The sequence below is a fragment of the Gossypium arboreum genome, chromosome 4 (assembly GCF_025698485.1).
Source record: "Gossypium arboreum isolate Shixiya-1 chromosome 4, ASM2569848v2, whole genome shotgun sequence".
NCBI lineage: Eukaryota > Viridiplantae > Streptophyta > Magnoliopsida > Malvales > Malvaceae > Gossypium > Gossypium arboreum.
Window position 1 is genome coordinate 110220031 of NC_069073.1, and position 20373 is coordinate 110240403.

The 20373-nt window shown below is 32.9% G+C and overlaps 2 protein-coding genes and 1 non-coding gene across 4 annotated transcripts; 1 reads left to right on the top strand and 2 right to left on the bottom strand.

The window, feature by feature from the left end:
• Nucleotides 1-6962: 6962 nt before the first annotated feature.
• TRNAA-AGC (transfer RNA alanine (anticodon AGC)) lies at nt 6963-7035 on the top strand. The gene has a single exon. It is a non-coding gene; the product is annotated as a tRNA-Ala (tRNA).
• Nucleotides 7036-7237: 202 nt separating this feature from the next.
• On the bottom strand, nt 7238-8475 carry LOC108457869 (protein ZW2-like). Its single transcript, XM_017757055.2, has one exon. It carries the CDS (start codon nt 8236-8238, stop codon nt 7537-7539), a length of 702 nt encoding a protein of 233 aa, XP_017612544.1. The 5' UTR covers nt 8239-8475; the 3' UTR covers nt 7238-7536.
• Nucleotides 8476-9610: 1135 nt separating this feature from the next.
• On the bottom strand, nt 9611-15008 carry LOC108457868 (phosphoinositide phosphatase SAC8). Of its 2 annotated transcripts, none has more exons than XM_053026555.1 (20): nt 14677-15008; nt 14306-14380; nt 14071-14198; nt 13878-13969; nt 13733-13790; nt 13361-13417; nt 13117-13148; nt 12844-12926; nt 12659-12765; nt 12234-12320; nt 12036-12113; nt 11656-11720; nt 11203-11301; nt 10996-11095; nt 10743-10851; nt 10576-10648; nt 10385-10478; nt 10213-10299; nt 10015-10081; nt 9611-9898 (listed from the first exon to the last, which is right to left on the bottom strand). In XM_053026555.1, exons 1-20 carry the CDS (start codon nt 14825-14827, stop codon nt 9771-9773), a joined length of 1770 nt encoding a protein of 589 aa, XP_052882515.1. In that variant the 5' UTR covers nt 14828-15008; the 3' UTR covers nt 9611-9770. The 2 variants fall into 2 exon arrangements, with proteins under 2 accessions (XP_052882515.1, XP_052882516.1); XM_053026556.1 differs by having other exon boundaries at nt 12844-12907; nt 13089-13148.
• Between the last annotated feature and the right edge of the window lie 5365 nt (nt 15009-20373).

Here is a 20373-nt window from a genome sequence, read left to right on the forward strand (position 1 = left end):
AACACGCCCATGGGGTTGACTGTATGTCACACACGCCCGTATGCCTACTCGTGTGGACTATCTTGAGGCTATTTCCCAAGCCCTCTTGTCTCCCTCAAAAACACATGCACACCCACATATTTCAATGGTGATCATCATGGCATAAATGGGTTACTTAGAAATCAGTAGCTTTAACTCATGCATGACAAATACATGTCAAAGTATACATAATTGGGAGTTCATGACTTGTTAAGTTCATTCAATCCATTTCTTCACTTGAATCATGCTAAAACCATGCAATTTGAGCCATCACTTTTGGCTAACCAATATGACACATATAACAAAATATTAAGTCTCCTATACATGCCATACTTAAATGTATAAAACCAAAATATACCCCAAAAAATTTGTTGATAGTGTGACTTGAGTTTCGACGTCCACGATCCCCGAACTAACTTGAAAATGCTAAAAGAAAAAGGAAAAGAGAGAGGGGGTAAGCATAAAGCTTAGTAAGTTGTATGTAAATAATAAACAACATAGATCATGAAATCTTATGGATTAAACATACTATCAATTATCACCACCTTATTAGTTTACACATAATGAACATAGTGAAGATTGACAATAATGTCATTGAACTTCATAACTTATCTTACTCTTTCTTACTCATGCTAAATTTCCATCATGATTCGAGTTTAATACTCATGAGATTTATGTACATACCTGTCCTACACATATCTTACTCATATTACTCCACTTCTTAACCTTAATCTTAAATGGCCCGTTGAACCACTTGAAATACGGAAGGACGTTTGGGGTTATCGCACACCAATTAGGGTGCCAAAGCCATGTCCCAGACATGGTCTTACATGAGACCACACATTGATGCCATATCCTAGATATGGTCTTATACGAGGTCTCATATCGGTGCCGATGCCATGTCCCAGACATGGTCTTATAAGGACCTCATATCGATGCCATGTCCCAGACATGGTCTTATACGAAATCACTTAATGATGCCGAAGCCATATCCCTGATATGGTCTTATACAGGATCTCATCAGTCGTGGTGTCATGATATATGAATCCTAAATATTCCTCAGCGTCACCCGGGATTTTCGAGATACAAAGCTATCATCAAATCGTCATTGAATCATCACAAGTTAAATCCCATAAATGAATATATACACATTTCACACAACATCAAGCATTACATGATAATGAAATTTTTGAATTACTTACACACAACTTACCTCGGTTCCAAAATATTATTAACTTTACGTTTTAGTCCAAAACCTTGCTTTTCCCTCAGTTTAGGTCCGGACTCTATTTTTCTTGATCTATGATAGCAAAATTTCACTTATTTAATTATCACATTACCCAAATCAGTCCATAAGTCACAATTTGGAAAATTTACAGTTTTGCACTAAGACTTTCACAAAATTACAATTTAGTCCCTAGGCTCGTATATTGAAATGTACTCATTTTCTTTATTACCCAAGCCTAGCCAAATATTTCTTGTACTCATAACAACCCACATTACTCATCAAAAATATATTTTTATCACTTGATTTATACATTTTTCAATTTAGTCCTTTTTAGGTGTTTTCATGCAAAATCACTTAGTAAAAGATGTTAAACACACATCAAGCTATCATATTCTTCCATTAAACATCCAGATACATACATCTCATGCATGGGTCAAAATTCCAACATGAACTCTGGCTTAAAATATGGCTAGGAACGGGTATATCATGTTACGAGGATTTCAAAAATGTAAAGAACATTAAAAACGGGCTAGAGAACACTTACTTCCAAGCTTGAAAAGTTTGAAAACCCTAGCTATGGTTCTCCCTAAAATTCGGCAACCAAGGAGGAAGATGAGCATGATTTTTGGCTTATTTTTCCTTTTTAAATTCTTTTATTAACTAATGACCAAAATGCCCCTCTTTACTAACTTTTAATTTTTGTCCATCAAAGCCCATTTTTGTCAAAATTTATAGAAATTGGGAAAATTGCTATTTAAGACCTCTTAACTTATAATCCAAAGCAAATTCCATGTTAAAGGCTTCTAGAACCTAAGTTGTGTAATTTATTCAATTTGGTAAGTTGTGCAATTTATTCAATTTGGTCCCTAATTTATAATTAGACACCTTACACATAGAATTTTTTTATGGAATTTTCACACAAGCATGCATTCGCATCATAGACCTCATAATAGTCATAAATTAATTATTTTTATTTCATATTTGTGGTCTTGAAACCACTGTTCTGGCTAGGCCCTAATTTGGGATGTTACAGTGAAGATGAGAGGTAGAAGATAAAAGATAAATAGTAGAGGGATAAATAGTAAGATAAGCATACTATAATGCATGCACGTTCTTTATTTCTTTTTTACGGTGTAGTGATGATAGAAGCAGTGGATAAAGGGAGATGTGTGGTGTGCCTTGCATTTATTAGACGTTTTGCAGGCTCTCAGGAAGACATTCAACGATTTACTAAAGAAGAGGTAAAACAAAGGCGACGTAGCGAAATGGAGACAAGTGTCGTCGTGACGACATGATGAAACTCCAAACGAACATAGTGACGTCGTTGTAACGAGCATACATGGGATGTCATGACATCACAACAATTTCTCTGAGTTATGTAGCCGCGTTTTAGACTCCAAGTAAGACTTCTTCTCCCTTTTGGACTTTGATTATTCTATATATATATTGGCATGATTAGAACTCTGATCTAAGCCTATTTAAAGATGTCATTGTATCCCTATTAGACATGCCAATCAATAAGGGATTTTCTTGTAGGGGCAACAAAATGTAGTCGTATATGAGTTTTGGTAAGAGTTTCGTGGTAATTATAGAAAGAATTTTGTTCTCAAGTTAAGACTTTGTTTTCGACGTTTAAGATTGTACATTTAGTACTTTTAGAATTATTTTCTTCATATTGTAATCTGGATTGTTTACTCTTTTAGTGAAAATATGATACCTCATTTGCCTGTGGTATTTCCCTCTTTGAGAGTTTTCTACGTAAAATATTTGTATCTGTTCCTCTCAACTTTTACTGTCTTGTTGTTTATAGGGTCGATCCCCAACAAATTGGTATCATAGTCTGGTTCAACTTTCGCAAAGATCGACCCATTTGGTGACATAACAACAAATTTGGATATCGAAAAGTTCAACAGGATCAAAAATTTCAGTTCTGACAATTTTGGATAATCACAAAGGTAGCTGATGTGGCCGAGGACAAGGATGATGATTCGATGCTTTCTGCATAATCCAGTTGAAGGTGGAGTCGTGTCAGATGTCATGTATGTGCCCAATTTACAGAATAATCTAATCATTTTTTAGTCTTTAGAATGGTTCGCAGAGTGTTTGAGGCAAAGTTCGTCGTAGATGGTTACAGTCAGATGGAGAGAGTTGATAATTTCTCTCCTGTTCGGGTATTACTGGCCCTTGTTACATCATACAACTTTGATTTGAAGACTAGGAATCTTTCATTTTTCAAGTTCGAGAACAATTTACACTTAGTTGACTTTATGTAAAATTTAAGTTTGGCCCATGACAAGCATGGAAAAAGAGGTGTGATAAATACAAGTCAAGGTGGAGATTTGTGGGGTGTGTTTCACATTTATTAGATGTTTTGTAGGCACTTGGAAAGACGTTTGATGATTTACCGAAGAAAAGATAAAATAGAGGTGACATTGTGACGTGAAGACAAGCAACATCATGATGGAACCCCAAACGAACGTGACGGTGACGTCATGACGATTTTTACATGTTTTGCAGTTAAGTTTTAGAATCCAAGCCGAACTTCTTCTCCTAGTTGGACTCTGATTATTCCAGGGATATTTTAGTATAATGATAACTAGTCTAAGCCTATTTAAAGGGATCATTGTATCCCTGTTAGCCATGTCAATCAGCAAGGGAATTTTTTTAGGGGACGATAAGATGTAGTAGCATATGAGTTTTAGTGAAAGTTTCGTGATAATTATGAAGAAATTTTGTTCCTGAGTTAAGACTTTATTTTCGGGGTTTGAGATTGTACGTTTAATACTTTTAGGTTTATTTTCTCCATATTGTAACCCCATTTGTTTACTCGTTTAATGAAAAGTTGATATCTCATTTGCTTGTGAAGAGGATTTTCCATGTAAAATATTTATGTTCGTTATTCTGTACTTTTATTATCTCATTGTTTATATGAGTCGATCCCCAACAGAAAAGATGGTGTAGTGGCCAAAAGCAGATAGCAAAAAAAGAGAAGAAAAAAGAAAGATGGAAACATGAGTGGTGTAGAAAAGAAGAAGGTGATGAACAGTAACCGATCAAAAAAAGTAAAATAATTATATGAAACGCCACATCAAACTTTATGTTTAATTATTGTAACAACATAAAAATATTTTCATTTAGGTGATGAAAATAAAACCTCAAAATAATAAATCCCTCGCATGATATATGAAGTATGATCAACACTAAACCTGTTTAAGGGCCGGGCCACCCAACCCGACCCAAAGTTCTACCCGAAAAGTGGGAGGGTTTAGGCAAAAATATAAGCTCAAAAAATGGGCTTAAGCAAAAAAATAAGGCCCGTTTAAAAAAGGGTCAGCCTCAGGTAAGGAATTTTTGGCCTAGGCCAGGCCCGAATTCACAAAAGGATAAAAAAAATCTTCTACTATTATGTTACTACTATTTTGTTGTTATTATTTAGATATTGTATAGTACTTATTTTATTGTTAATTTTTTTATTATTTTAGAGGCATTTGCTTGTTAAATTGTATTTATTTTAGTATTATTTAAGGGCCATTTTACCCAAAAAGGCCCTTTTCAAAATTTAATTACGAAAATAGGCCAATTTTTTGATTATTTACCGAAAAAGGCCGAATTCCGAGAAAACGCGTCCACATCAACACAATTTTAGGGGATATGCAAGCAAAGTGCTTCCCTGGGGAAGCATTTTTGCCATGTCAGCAAAAATCGTGCCCTCGTGGATGCACTTTGCTGATGTGGCAAAAACACTCCCCCAGGGACGCGTTTTAGCCTGGGTTTAAATTTTAAAAAAAGGTCATTTTTTAAATATTATAAAAATAGACCAATTTTTTTAAAAATTTATAAAAATAAACCTTAAAAAAGGCTCAAAGTGACAGCACCATATTTTTGAAAGTTTCACCAATTAATATGAAAATAAAACTTATAAAACAAATCTTTATATAGACTCAAAGTCTCATTTCCCTTGTTTTTTTAAGCAATGTGGGATATGAGATATGTGTATATATAGACTCACGAATAAGTTTGCAGCTTGTTCCTAAACAATGTGGGATTCCTTCCTCTTTTAACTAACAACATGAGACTAAATGCTACACTATATTTTATAATTTTTACAAAACAATTTCTATTTTTTGTATTTTGTTAACATTTTCTCATATTATAAAATTATCTTTTGAGATATTTAATCTTGTTGCATTTTAGAATTGTTAACATATACAAAAGAACTATTAAAAAAGAGAACAAATTAGCATATGGAACTTTTACATGCAATAATCTTCTATTCAACTTTAAATGTTTGAAGTTAATATCAATGCAATTCTAATTTTAAAATAATTTTCCATTATTTAATTTAGAAATTATACTTTTAATTTTTTAACTTTATTTTTATTTTATATTATGAATGTTTGACTAATAAATAAATGGTGAGTATTTGGCACTCAAATAGTATTTTTTGTAATTTTAAAAATTGATATATCATTTTTAAATATTTACTTATTTTTAATATTTTACTATACTAATTAATTTTTTAATTCTAATTTTAATTTAATTTTCATTACCTAATGAATGATGATAAATTTATTTTAGATGTATTTTGACTAGATAGATAATTTATTCAAACAAAGTATATAATTATGTTAAATAAGTTTTTTAATAGAAATATATAATATACATAAAATATAATAATTATTTTTATATTTTTATATCTAGATTAAATTACATTAGTAGTCACTTAACTATGATTTTTAGCTATCGAATTATAAAACTTACAAAATGATCACTCAACTATTAGTAATTTTTAAATATTTATTTTTAATATTTTACCATACTCATTTTATATTTGATAATTTTTTTACTTATAGAGTTTAAAATTTTTATTTATAATGTATCAAATGTTAACTTTTATAAAAAATTTAAACTTTAAGTAAAAAATATAAAATATAGTGTAGCTTTTAATCTCATGTTGTTAGTTAAAAGAGGAAGGAATCCTACATTATTTAGGAACAAGTTGTAAACCTATTCATGAGTCTATATATACACATATCTCATATCTCACATTGCTTAAGAAAATAAAGGAAATGAGACTTTGAGTCTATATAAAGATTTGTTTTTTAAGTTTTGTTTTCATATTAATTGGTGACACCTTAAAAAAAGTAGTGTTGTCACTTTAAGCATTTTTTAAGGTTTATGCTTGTAAATTTTCAAAAAAATTGGTCTGTTTTTATAATATTTAAAAAAATAACCTTTTTTGAAAATTTAAACTCGGGCTAAAACACTTCCTTAGGGGAGCTTTTTTGTTGATGTGGACACTAAAGCACGCTGACATGGACGCGTTTTAGTAAAAAACGGCCTAATTCAGTAAATAACTCAATAAACGGCTCATTTTCGTAATTAAATTTTAAAAATGACCTTTTTAAGTAAAATAGACTTATTTAAATATACATATTTTTTAAAATTTATTTTCAATTTATTAAAAAAATATTTATTTTAATATTTTTATATATTATATATAAATAATAACATAAAATTAATAATACGAGCGAATCAAACTAAACCTAACAAACCTAACAAATGAACCTAAATTTTTTATTTTTTATTGCACCCGGACATCAGCGCCCTTTATCAACACGAATTTCTGGTTTTGGATTAGTTGACTGTAAGTTTGTCATAGGCTTGAAATAGATGTAGAACTCGTGAATTTATATCTTCAAATTGGCATCAACCTGGGGATGTAGCTCAGATGGTAGAGCGCTCGCTTAGCATGCGAGAGGTACGGGGATCGATACCCCGCATCTCCATTCTTTTGTATTTTTCGGTTGCTTTTACTTTTCACCCCAAGCACGGTAAGTAAGAAAGAGCTGTAAATATGTTGGAAATGGGAGTTTTAAATGGTTTCTTAAGTTGAATGGAAACGGTTTATTATTTTGGATATAGAAAGAAGAAAGATGGAAAACAAGATTGGATTGCGCATTGTTCAAAATTCTCTTAATTGGCTGATAATTTCCAGTTAGTGAGTAGAATTATAGTTGATAATATACATGGTGCTGGATCTTAAGCCTTATTCATGCAACTATATGAATTGCCACCGTGCGAAAGCATGCAGGCACTGCCTCTCAAGCATTTTTGCCTGCCGATGTATAATAATTAGTAACTATGGCCGTTAGTCTTTCAAGTTGTCAAAAACTCATCATAACCCCCGCCCCAACAAAACAAATACTTACAAAAAAAGAGATATTATCATATACAAACTATCTATACTGTATGCCTCACTATTATGATCTCAATAACCATTGTTTCTTTCATCCCTTTGTGTTGGCATCCTTTGGTAACCCCAAATTTCTAAGATTAAGGAACAACTGCGTTGCAGCTGTCAAATACCTCACGTTCTGCTCTGGTTTCAGTATCTCCACCACCTTCATTGTTGTCGTCATCCTCAACAAATCAGCTCCCGCCACCACTTCCTCTAACGCCTTCCTCAACGTCAGCAGTGCTTCCTCCCTTCCACCTTCCACGTTCGTCCGCCGTGCTTGTTTCCTAGCCATCTCTAGCAAAGGAGGAGCCGCTACGCTCTCTTGAACCCTGGCCAACTCGTCATTAAGCACCCTTTCTTCAACCTTGGTCTCCTCCATCAACCTCTCTATCCTTTCGCTTTGCTCTCGAGACAGGTCTTGTACGGAGCTAAAAACTAGCCTTAACGCGAACCCTGGCTTGAAACCCGTTATCCAAAGCGAGGCACACTCTAAGGAAGATAACCAGGTTGGAGCAAAAACAAGGAAAACGTTGCGTTGCGCCACGCGAGATTTCTCTTCGAAGTACTGTTGGTAGTGGGAGAGCACTCTGGTTATAAGGTCCTTCACATCATCCCCCTGATATTCACTGCATTGTTGCTGAGCAGTGAGTAACTCTTCCAAGTAATGCTCATGGCGCACCAGCCAACCCTCGAAGAACGTATCGAAGGAACCACCATCGAGGCTAGTGCTGGCGCCGCTTCCTGGACTCATACCAACCAAAAAAAAAATGTCAATGTCAATGAAGAAGAGAGTAAAGCAAAAATATGGTATTTTTATTTGCTTGGTGGGAAAGTAATTCTCTTTTTAGGCCTGGTGGAGGTGCTTAATTTGCAGCTGTTGTTTTTTTTTTTTTTTTGGATTAATGAGATGGTTGAAGAAGAAGAAGATGATGATCATAGGAGACGTGTGAAAATTTGGCGTGAAATACAGATAGGGGAAAGAGGGCAGGGGACTACCTTATATTATTACATATTAGTGTTGTCTTGAAGTTTGTAAGGGGGAAAAAGAGAAAGAGGGGATGAATAGAGGCTAACTTTTGTATTAAAAGACAACCGACTCAAGAAACAAAATGAGGGGGGTGAAAGGGGGGAGGCACAGGCACGGGTTGAGAAATGACAGGTTCGGTGAGTTTTGTCGACAAGCCAGGATTTATTAAGGAGCACGTTTTCAACATGGTGAAAATAATTTTCATTTACCTGTTTCGCCATTAACCAAAATGGAGTTTACCCAAGAAAGATATGTTTTGGTTGTAGGTGCTTTCTAGTTGTTTAAGAAAGACACGTATTTGAAGGGTGCGAAGTGGAGGGACAAGAAGAAGACAAGTAGGAAGTAGATGCCAACTCATTGGAATTTTAACATTTCAGACTTACATGAAAAGTGAACCGATGATAAATACCAATGAGCTGAATGTTTCGTTTTATTTTTATCACTGGCAGCTCTTCCTGGTCGATGATGGCGTTCACAGCAGGTAGCCATGGCGGACGAGGCTTCCACTTCACGGTAATCCAAAGTCATTTCTTTCAATGGATGATATTAAGTTACCAGATTTTCTCTTCATCTTAATAAAAGGCTATACGAATTACGAATTATGTTTTTACTCCTTGTACTATATTTCGTATGAAATTTAGTTTATGAGATTTTATTTTATAAAATTATTTCTTATTTTGAATAATTAAAATTCTTAACTATGTCCATTTTTATTGAATGTAGCCTTTTTTAATCAATAAAAGTCTTTTAAGAAAGATATGTCATTATATTAATAGGAATAATTAACAGTATTAATACCGTTTATTTTTTCAGTTAATTGCTGATATTATAAGAATAGAAGATCAAATTATCTTAAATTTACAAATTAAAAATCTCCACGTGATTGTAGGAAATAAAGAAAATAAAAAGAGTTGACAATTTTTCAACTTACTAAATACCAACCCTAAATTAAAGTACATAGAATTTCTTTTTTTGTCTTTCTTACAAAGTACATAGAACTTGAATATAGTGGAGAAACGTCAACCAACCATAATATGACCCTTTGTTTGATATTGAAATATCTGTTCGAAATATAAACCAACAATGATGGTCTGAATTTTTGAAATTTTATTTTATAATTTTTAATCCAAACCAAGAATAAATTTATGATTTTATATGCAACGAATATTGAAATCATAAAAGAACATATATATATTTATATATATGTATGTATAGCAGTAAGAGTAAAATATTATCAATTTGAAGCCAAGAGTAGTTTACAAGAGGCGACACAAGCGAGGCCTAGAACAAAACTGCCTTCCATTAGCTTTGACTAAAGCCATCGCTCCAGCAGTCACTCCAGCCCAGACAACGGAAGACACATAATGCTGTGCGTTTCGAGCCGCTACACATGTTAAAATGAGAAGCAAAAAAAAGTGTCGACACTTTCAGTTAACAGAATTACTAAAAAGAAAGGAACAAGTTACATTACAACCTTGTTTTTAAGGCAAGAAGGGATACCTTGCTGAAGTGAGAAGGTTGTCAGTGTCAAACCTCCTATCAGCAAAGCTGATGCCACTGGAAGATACTGCCATTTTCAATTACCTTTATATTAGGTTGTTGTAATGAAAAATATAACATATAAAAAGGGCAAGTGATTGATATTCTTTTACATTAATATTTTAATTATTAAACACCAATGGAAAATGGTGAACTTACAGAGAAGGATTCGAAACTGTTTAGCTGGAATGGTGAAGGATTACTTTTACTGACAGTATAACGACCACTTACAAGATCCAATGCATCCTGAGAAACATCAAACTTGTTTTAGAGTAAGGGTCTATTTCATTTCCTTGATTGAGATTCAGGAAAGATGAAAGAGGGAGCTTGCCTGCCGAATTCCGTCGTGAAAATTGTTCATATAGTATCTTGATAACGCACTCATTCCATCTTTTATAAATCCAGCTACTGTCTGTTTGCCGTATCTACAGAAATTATTGTCATACAAAAGCATTCACAAATGGTAACAACGAAATGGATACTGATTCTTTGCAAACCATTGACTTCAAATCCCATGTATACCTAACAAGATCCCCTTTCAGTGCATGAGTCCCAGCATATTCAAGACTTATCTCATCACCTTGCTCAGCCCACACTAACATAAGTGAAGAAAGCTTTTAGTATGTATAAAAGGACATCAAGTCCTAAACTAAGACAGAAAGTTAGCAATGGTATGCAAAATAACTTACGTGTTCTGAACTTCATATAATCTTCCGGAAACATAGAAATGTACTCGGTAGAAGTAAATACCCCAAGCCTTTGCAATTGGATGTCTAAAGTCTTCTGAGCAAGGTAACTCTGTTTAACAGAATAAATAAGCAAATCTTAAAAGAGCCTTGAAAATATTATAGAAATTCAAATTAGAGCACATAAAAATTTGTTGGTCAACATGGATATTTTCTTCTGATAACAAAGAATTAAGATGACACATTTTTCACAAACCTGGGTCACGTTTGTTCGATCAAGGCAATCAATGCAGTTAGATCTAATAATGCCTTTCTGTTCCTCCAGGATCTTACCATCTTTGTCTATAAGGAAGTATCTGCTCAGCTAGATTAGTGATGGTACAAAACAGTAATCTGTATAGCTAGTACCATGATCACGGCATACTTTATTTATATGTATAACATTTCATTTTGTTGTTCTTACCCTTGCTTTTCAAATACCTCGGAGATTTTATCATATAGAACTTGGAGGTTAGCAAAGTTCGAGCTTCCACAAACATGATGAAAGTCAAATGATACGTATCTGCAGGACAGGCATGTCAAACATTAAATTGTAACGATCAAAGTTCTCTTGGAGACCCTTCAGTTCCAGAAGGAAGCAAAAGATCTCAACTTAGGAAACATGTTCATCACTTTCCATAGAAAGCTATTTGATATCAAGGACAGAAAGAAGTTGCCTAAAAAGAGGCAAGGAGGGACAAACAAAACTATATACTATAATAGAATAACAGAAACGTCATTTATTATTCATGGGAAATCATGGAAAGAAAAGACCAAAAAGAACAGCAAATAGTTATCTAGAAGTAGCAACTAGATGACTACTAAAAAATCCGTAGCAAACTAATATATTTAAATATTTAGGAATATCGTATGTCACCTCACATTTGGAAGCTTTTGCATCTCCTCTGCATATGCAGCACTTAGTTGACCTTCATCACCATGCTACAATATCAAAATATATGAAAGATGAAACATTTGCTAGTTACAAGTGTAATAAAAAGTTTGAGCTTCGCATAAAAGAGTCAAAGCTCAATTACATAGTGACATAAATACCAAAAGCTTTGTATCCTCATACACTTTTGAACTAGTCAAGCAAAATAAGAAATAATTGCTCTTTCTGTAGAATGAGGATTAGTTTGTAAAACTGTAATTATGCGCAGCAGGTCTTGACAACAATTTTCCAAATAAGAGAAACAAAATCAAATTGCATGCTGGGTTTTTGCTTGACTATAAAGAGAAGCGAGAATGAATACTTACTTTATCTGTCAGATCCACGGCTATAGTTTCTCCGTATCTTTGATAAAGATCATTGAAGTGGCGCTCCACAACTTGTGGCTGAAGCAAAAGTTTGAAGTGAAGAAACGCTAAAGCTTTAGCACTATTTTCAGTGATAATAATAATAATAATAATAATAATAATAATAATAATTGCTGCTGTATTCAAGTAAAAATCTACCGTCTGCTCATGTTGAATAATTCTAAGCTGTGGTTTGTAGCTTAAATCAACAATCTGCTCCCAAAGCAGTGGAATAGAGCCTCGTATCTGAGATGTAAAAAGGAAAATAGCTTCACAAATGTCTCGAAGTTATTTCTTCTCGTTGGTCTAGAAAATTAAATTTAATCAAAATATGAAGTTAAATATGGATGTACTTTATTGTAAACATAAACCAAATTGTGCTAAATACTACAAGAACTATGGACCAGAAAGTTAACAGAACAATCCAGAGAAGTCAAATAGTATGATTCTTCATTCTTCACAAATAAAATAACCATGAAGCTACGATAAATCAAGATACCCAAGTTACTTTATAAGAAAAAAGAGACCTTGGAAATTAGTAATTGCTCAACTTTCTGAAGTCACGTGCTACATTGTAGACATACCTGCAATGATGAACACCTGAAACCTTCAAGCTCCAACAACTGTTCTGTTTCAATGAAGTTAGCAGTGTCCCCTTCGAGGTTAGCTCCCCTTCTCCACATCCGTGTTCCTGTGACACCATATTTAAAGCTTCTTAGACTAGCAACATCAAAAAAGAAAAGAATGAGTCATCCAAAAACATTTTTACCTAAACGTCTTGTACACCTCCTTGAAAGTAATGTAAATGTGGCAGGTGAACTCTTCAACTTTAACTGAGTGACTTGGAAACTTAAACCTAGGTTAAGTGGGAACACCAAAATATATTTTCGAAGAAAATATAAAATAAAATGTACAAGAAATTTCTCTAGAATATTCATGATAAGCACAAATACTGATCTTTCATGCATACAATGCACATGAACATGCCACACACATGCAGATGGGTTCAAAAGCATGATAAAGCAGAAGTTTAAGGATATTTCCTTGTAGGAGAGGAATGATAAACCTGTCAAGCTGCCAGGGAAAAAATTAATTAATCAAAAAGGTCAAGGAAAGAAAGAAATATAATGATTTTATGATTCTGTTTGAAAAGTTCTCATCATTTCTTGATATTTTGGAGTTCTTTCTTTGGACAAAAGCAGAAATCACTTTGGTATGGCTAACAAGGAAATACTAACAGCTTAAGAAAGCTGAAAATTTCATAGCATAGATGCGAAATATCTAACCTTGTACTCAATGAGTTCCTCCAAAAGATGTTTATTCCAAACAAACCGAGGATCAGCCTGAAATAAACAGAAAGCTGAAGTTAAAAATCGTTTGCAAGTACTGACTAGCTATGGATTATACAAAAAAGAAAAAAGAAGAGATAAGGCGCTTTGAGTGTTTGACTTCAAATGCAAAGCATCTCCAGAAACTAGTAGCTAGACAAAGTTAGCATATGAACCATATTCAAACCTTAAAACAGCAAGATCTCACTTGCAAGCTTAACAAACCAAAGTTCACATATGAAAGCTCCGAGAACACAGGAGAACTGGATTCTTTTTTCAACTAAAGAAGTTTAACAAGCTTCCCATCATGATCCAAGTATTGAAACTAACCTGTTTCCATAATGGTTTGCTCGTCCACGCTTCCATTAATTTGCATCTTCTCTGCAAGCTGGTATACACAATCAAATGCATCATAACCTTAAAGGTTGTGACACTTATATAACCATAAAGCACACTGCATGGTAAAAGAATTTACTTCACTGTTATATCTGTTTCGTACGAGTAGTATAATCCAGGAGTTGCTTCAACTGTTTTCAACAAGGACATGAAGTAAGCCTCGTCTCTTTGCTGCTTAAAATAAAGCATCACATAATTTTATGAGGGTCAGATATTAAGCATCATATTAGACGTCTAAATAAAGATTTTAAAGACAAGAATAACAATCCTACTTCTTGAGAATTGGAAAACCTCAAAGCCTCATTGCAAGCCAGGAATTTCATAGATTCAACTCGGTAGACAGGGAAACCTAGAAAACTCCCAACTTCCTTTCTTGAAGTTATTACAAGTACATATGTTCCTGTATAAGCAAATGAAGAATTTATGACAACTGACTTCAGTTTTTATTTTATATAACACAAACACAAAAATGAGTAAATGATTTCGTTTAATTTGGTTACTCTGAACCTGCAAGCAATCTAATTGTTCCAGCCACGCCATAAATGGTAGAGGTTTTGGATGGTTTTCCAGAAGAAGATTCATCTGCAAAAATTTTAAATTATATAAGCTCTCCAATCCAAATCATGGAAAGTCAACATAAAAAGGAAATATCGCTTTCCATTTACCAAATCAATCATTTTCCTGATTCAGAAAATAACTAATAATTCATTTCATTTACGAGAACTTTAATCACAAAGACTTCACCTACAATGCTAATCAATACCATTAAAAAGAATATGGTGCGATCAGGAGTCTTGAAATACAAGCCATTCGAAATTCAAAACAAAGCTTAAGAATCCAGCAATGAAAATAATGATAGAGAAAAAAAAAAGACTTGCCAGATAGGGGTTCGATGTTTCCTTGACGACGGCAAATCGAAAAGCCTTGATCGGGAGATTCGGGGGATTTGAACACTAACCTATCTTCATATTCCAGCAATTCGAATTGATCGTAGAGCTTGAAATTACTTGAAGAAGATCCGACTTCCATCTTCAAATTAGGTATAGATTAATCTTTTCGAAGGTGGTTTAATGGAAAGGGACATAAAAATGTTGAATAATTGAGGATGATTTATGAAGAAGAAAAAAGAAAAATGAAGAAAGGTCATAATGAGTTAATAACCGGTCAGACCAACAGAATAAGTGTAAATTTAAGTTTTAACAAACATTGCCTCAAAATATAAAAACGTTTTTAACAAAAACCTCATATATTTGGAAAATTAACAATTAGTAACCCGATTTGATTTTGTAATTTCGTTTTGGGATTCCAAATAATTAAACCTTAAAATATAATTTTTTTTATAATTATGGTGGTTAGTTGTTACTTGGAAGTTGTTTATGATCTTATCTTATAACATCTTTATCTTTACGTAAGTAGTCCAGATTGCAGGGGAACAATGATGATTATTATTTATGAACTCACATTTAATTTAATATGTTCTAACAAATCACAAAACTACACTCTCAAAAGCGAATAAGTCGAACAAAATGTACCATATGGTTTAATTTTTTTTTTTATATATTCATCGTTAATGGCAATGATTAGTTCTTTCAAAATAATTATTTTTTGAAAAAATAAACGATTAATCATCAAATATATTTTATTTTCACGAGTAGAGATCAAACCTTTAACTATATAATTAAGGTATGAGGTGAACAACACCACATATAATGACAAAAAGGTAAAGTCTTAGTACATACCATGCTATCACAAATCAAAAGAGATTATAAATTTAAGGTTTCGGTTGAGACTTTGAAGACTAATGTTGTTCACCAAAATCACTACGTCAAATCTGTGCAAGGAACACAATTTCGCTAATTTCCAATAATAATATATATACTTGCTAATTTCAAAGTATACTAATAAATGTGATAAATTATGCTATTAGTCATTGTACTTTATAATTTAGTTCATGTACTTTAATTTGGTCTTTTTTTTGTTTGTTTGCTTTTTAAATTTTAAAATTCCAGTCATCACTAAACAATAATTGTTAAATTCATTAACTTAAGTCTTGTTGTTTTCAAAATTTGATGCAGGAAATATATTATCATATGTGTAGTGCCATGTCAGCTTGTTTTTTTCTACATATTACTCACTAAAAATTTTGTTAATAGATTAATGATTGTTATTTGTGTCAAGACAGAAATTTTAAAATTTGAATAGTGTAAGGACTTAAAATGGTTCAATTGGAGAATAAAGACTAAATCTATAACTATACGCATAGTACAAAACTAGTAATTGAATTTAACCAAACATATTTAATTACGACTATGGGTCAGGACTAAACTTGACAAAGTGAAAATTTATAAAGACTAAAATTAAGCAAATTAAAATATAAAGAGTAAATTCACAACTTTTGCAAAGTATAAGGACTAATAGGAAAATCTAACCTAATAAATAACAACACAAGTCACTTCAAAGCATTTGAACTTAACCAACTTCAAAGCATTTGAAGCATAACATTAGATCACACACTAATAATATAAATAATCTTTGAACAATTTGCATACAACACAAGGCATGCTACCATCTTTTCAACCACGTATTCCTCGAGCATAATTAACACATGTATTTTATATTTTTTTAACAATATCATTTTAGATGTGCAATTAAATCTTGTCCTACTGACTGAATATGGAAATATAATCAAATGCATGGATATCCATCTAGCACACCAAGAGTGATGTGTATAACGCTACAAAGCAAAGAATAATAACAATACTTCGATGTGTATAAAACATGACTTAGTCAACCATCACACCAAAGATGTGCATAGCATAACAAAATACTCCTAGACATTTAACCCATAAACACAAAATATTTTAAAAGTTTTATATATCCTAGCATGTCAATTATACTCAAAAATTTTCCAATTCATTTAATAAGATTTTTTAAGGACTAAAACACAAATTTCCAACACTTTTAGCCTTTTTACATACTAATTAAAATCATAGTGATGACATTTTTCTTCATATAACACTTCAAACACATCTTTAAGCATCATTGCACATTATATCACATTAGAACTAAGCAATACACACAACAAGTGTCACTAAGCGATTTAAGCACCTATTGTAATATAACAATCCTAAGAAATCAATTTACACAAATATATAGAGTAATTAAAAATTAGAAAGCACAAACTGAAACTGAAGCACTTTTCCAACACCTTAGGCTTCCCTTTGGCCTTCGAACTTTCAACCACCTCTTTCGCTTCAATTTCACAATCAAAACGATGAATAAGTTAGAATAGCAAGAATAAAGAAGCATAAATCCTAAGTCATCTAAAAACTATGCATTTGATAAAGCAGAAACCAACTTCACTTTTCTATAACTTATCTAAAAGCACTCAAGAACTCATCATAATCTTACAAAATTTGAATTTTAATAATATAATGGTAAGCTACAAGTTAAAAACACAATCCCTTTCCTAATTTTAGCAAGAAATCACAAAAATTAAAATTTCTCTACTCTACCATGATTGACAGCTAGAAAGGAAAGGAGAAAAAGATGATGAACTTTGATTTTCTAGATTGAGACTATTGATTTCAGAAAGAAATGTGTATAATTGCACTTATTTAACTTGGATTGAATGAAATTAATCAAAGATTGAAGGAAACAGGATGAAAGATTTTTTTTCAAAAATTCAATTAATGGGCAATTTACTAAAATTCTTTTGGACTAATAACCACATAAAATATTCCCACAATTCTAATTATACTTTCCACTTTTAAAACATTTGAACTTTTAATTTTGAATTTCTTACAAAATAGTTCATACATCAAATTACTAACTACTTAATACTAATTAATAATGGAAATTCAAGCATACCGGGTTATAGAAACTAACCTGATACTCATTTTAGGAAAACCTCTTGATTTAACCTTCCAAAATGACTTAATATTTTTTTTTTATTCTTGGGAGTTTACAATTTTTTTTACACAAAAAATTTTCAAGGCGTTACAAATTCTTAGTTGAGAAATACTAAGTAGTGGAGGTAGGCAATTGAGATCAAACCACTAGAAATCAAAATGTCTAAGATTTTCTTTCATTTTCTCATTATTTAGAAAAAGTTTGTAGAAATTCTTAAAATCTTGATTCACCCCAATTTTATATATTTCGGCTTGTGGAAGTATGTCTCACATTTAGATCAAATAGTGCGTGACGTCAAAGCAAGAAGAAATTCTTTATCCCGACAAGCAGTCAACGTCACGATGAGAAGAAACCCTCGTCCCGACAATGCAATCATTCTTTGTCCCAACGACCAAATGCTATGCCATGCCATGACAATGTGGTTCTCAAGTTTCTCAATTTTCTTCTCCTAATTAAACTCAGTTTCAGTTTCCCACTTAAACTCCTATTAACCTAGGGTTATTCTAGTCATAAATGCTACGAATTTTAGCCTATAAATAGGCCTTAGTTACTCTAGGTTTTACACAATAGAAAATATTAAAATTGGAAGAATTTTGTTCTTTGAGTTTGAAGGGCTTTGTTTTCAAGGTTTCGTGCTTCTTTTAATTCTCTCGATCTTTTGTACTCCTTTCTTTTTTTAGTGAAATTATCTTTTCCTATAGTCTTCATCCTTTTTTGAGGAGTTTTTCCACATAAATATTTGTGTGCCCTATTTATTCAATTTTTCTCTTATTCGTTCTTTTTTGTTGCTTACACAAGTTTATCCCCAACAAACTGGTATCATAGCTTGGTTCGATTTTTGCATTCAACCCGTTTAGATATGACAACAACAAGGTTCAACAATCAGAGATTCGATAACATTACAAATTTTAATTCATGACAAGTTCGGATGACGACAATTCTAGTTCAGAACAGTCTAAAAAAGGTAATTACCGGGAAAATGCCTAATAATCTAGATCAGTCAAAATTGGAAGAGCTTGATGAGAAGACGCTGCCTACAATTTAGTTGTGCCTCATAAATAGTGTATTGTAAGAGGTGTTGAAGGAGAAAATGACATCTACCTTGTGAAAAAAGTTAGAAACCCTTTACACGACAAAGTCTCTGGCTAATCAATTAGTGTTGAAACAACGGCTATACACGTTCCATATGGACGAAGATGAACACCTTAGAGGTCACATCGATCAATTTATTACTCTTTTGAATGATTTAAAGAAGGTTGAGGTTCAGATTAATGATGAAGATCAAGTCATGCTATTATTGTGCTATTTACCCCCTTCATATAAGTCTTTCAGAGAGACCCTGATTTATGGCAGAGATAAACTCTCATCTAAGGATGTGAAGGGTCACTTGTTGAGCAAAGAAAAATTCGATAATAAGATTGGTTTGGCTAACAAGTCATATAGGCAAGCCTCAAATTTGGTAGCATCAAGGAACCAAGACAGGAGATGTCGTTACTGCTAGAAGCTAGGTCACGTTAAGAAGATTGTTACAAACTGTGAAATAAAAGGGTTGTTGAGAGCAATGAGGAAGAATTAGTTGATGCTTATTTGATTGACGACAAGGGTGATGATTGATTTTTGGTGTCTACGATCGAAAGGTCTAAATTTACGTTCGAATGGATCTTAGATTCGGGGTGTTCTTTCTACATGTCTCCTAATAGGGACTGGTTCTCCACATATAGTTTAGCTGAAGGTGAAATTGTGCATATAGGGAACGATTCACCCAGTAAGGCAATCGGTATAGGTACTGCTCAGATCAAGATTCACAACGGGAAAATCAGGAAACTATCATATGTCAGGTATGTACCTGATTTAAGGAAGAATCTCGTCTCCTTAAGTTTAATAGACTCGAAGGGTTGTAGCATTAACATTGAGTCAAACAACATTTAACTGTCTCGTGGGGCTTTCGTTCTGATGAAAAATCGAAAAGCTGGCAATGTTTATGTTCAGCACAGTTCAATAGTGACTGGTAAAATAGCAAGTCTCTCATCTATTAAATAGTCAAAGTTGACCGTTTGAAGCAGAGGCAATTAGGTCATAGAAAGGAAAATGGTATGACCATTTTAAATAAGAGAAGTTCTTTTGGGTGCTAGATTTGGAAAGACAGAGCACTGTGGAAAATAGACCCGGGTCAGTTTTAATTCGGCAGTGCACAAGTCGAAGACTAGAAGTCTTCTAGTTTCAAAGTTCAAGCACTACTTTGACTTAGTTAGTAACTTGAAAAGTTTAAGATAGGCTCGTAACGGGCTCCACAAAAAATGAATTGTGGAAATACGAGTCAAGATGGAGATTTGTGGAGTATGCCTTGCATTTCGGTCAAATTAAGACACAAACAAAGAGCGACGTAGCGACGAGGAGCCATGTGACGTCACGGCGATGAAACAGGAGAGAAGCATAATTGACATCAAAACAAAATGATAGGGGACGTGGCGACGTATCATGCAATTTTCTCTGTTTTCTTTTTCTAGTCAAATTCTGATTATTTGTCACATTCGAACTCTGATTAGTGTCGATTTTTTTAATTATATTTGACCTATGAAATTAGCCAATAAATAGGCCTTCTACAACCCTAGAAGATTAGCCCATAACACATTTAAGTATTAGTTTTTACAAGCTTTCAGAGA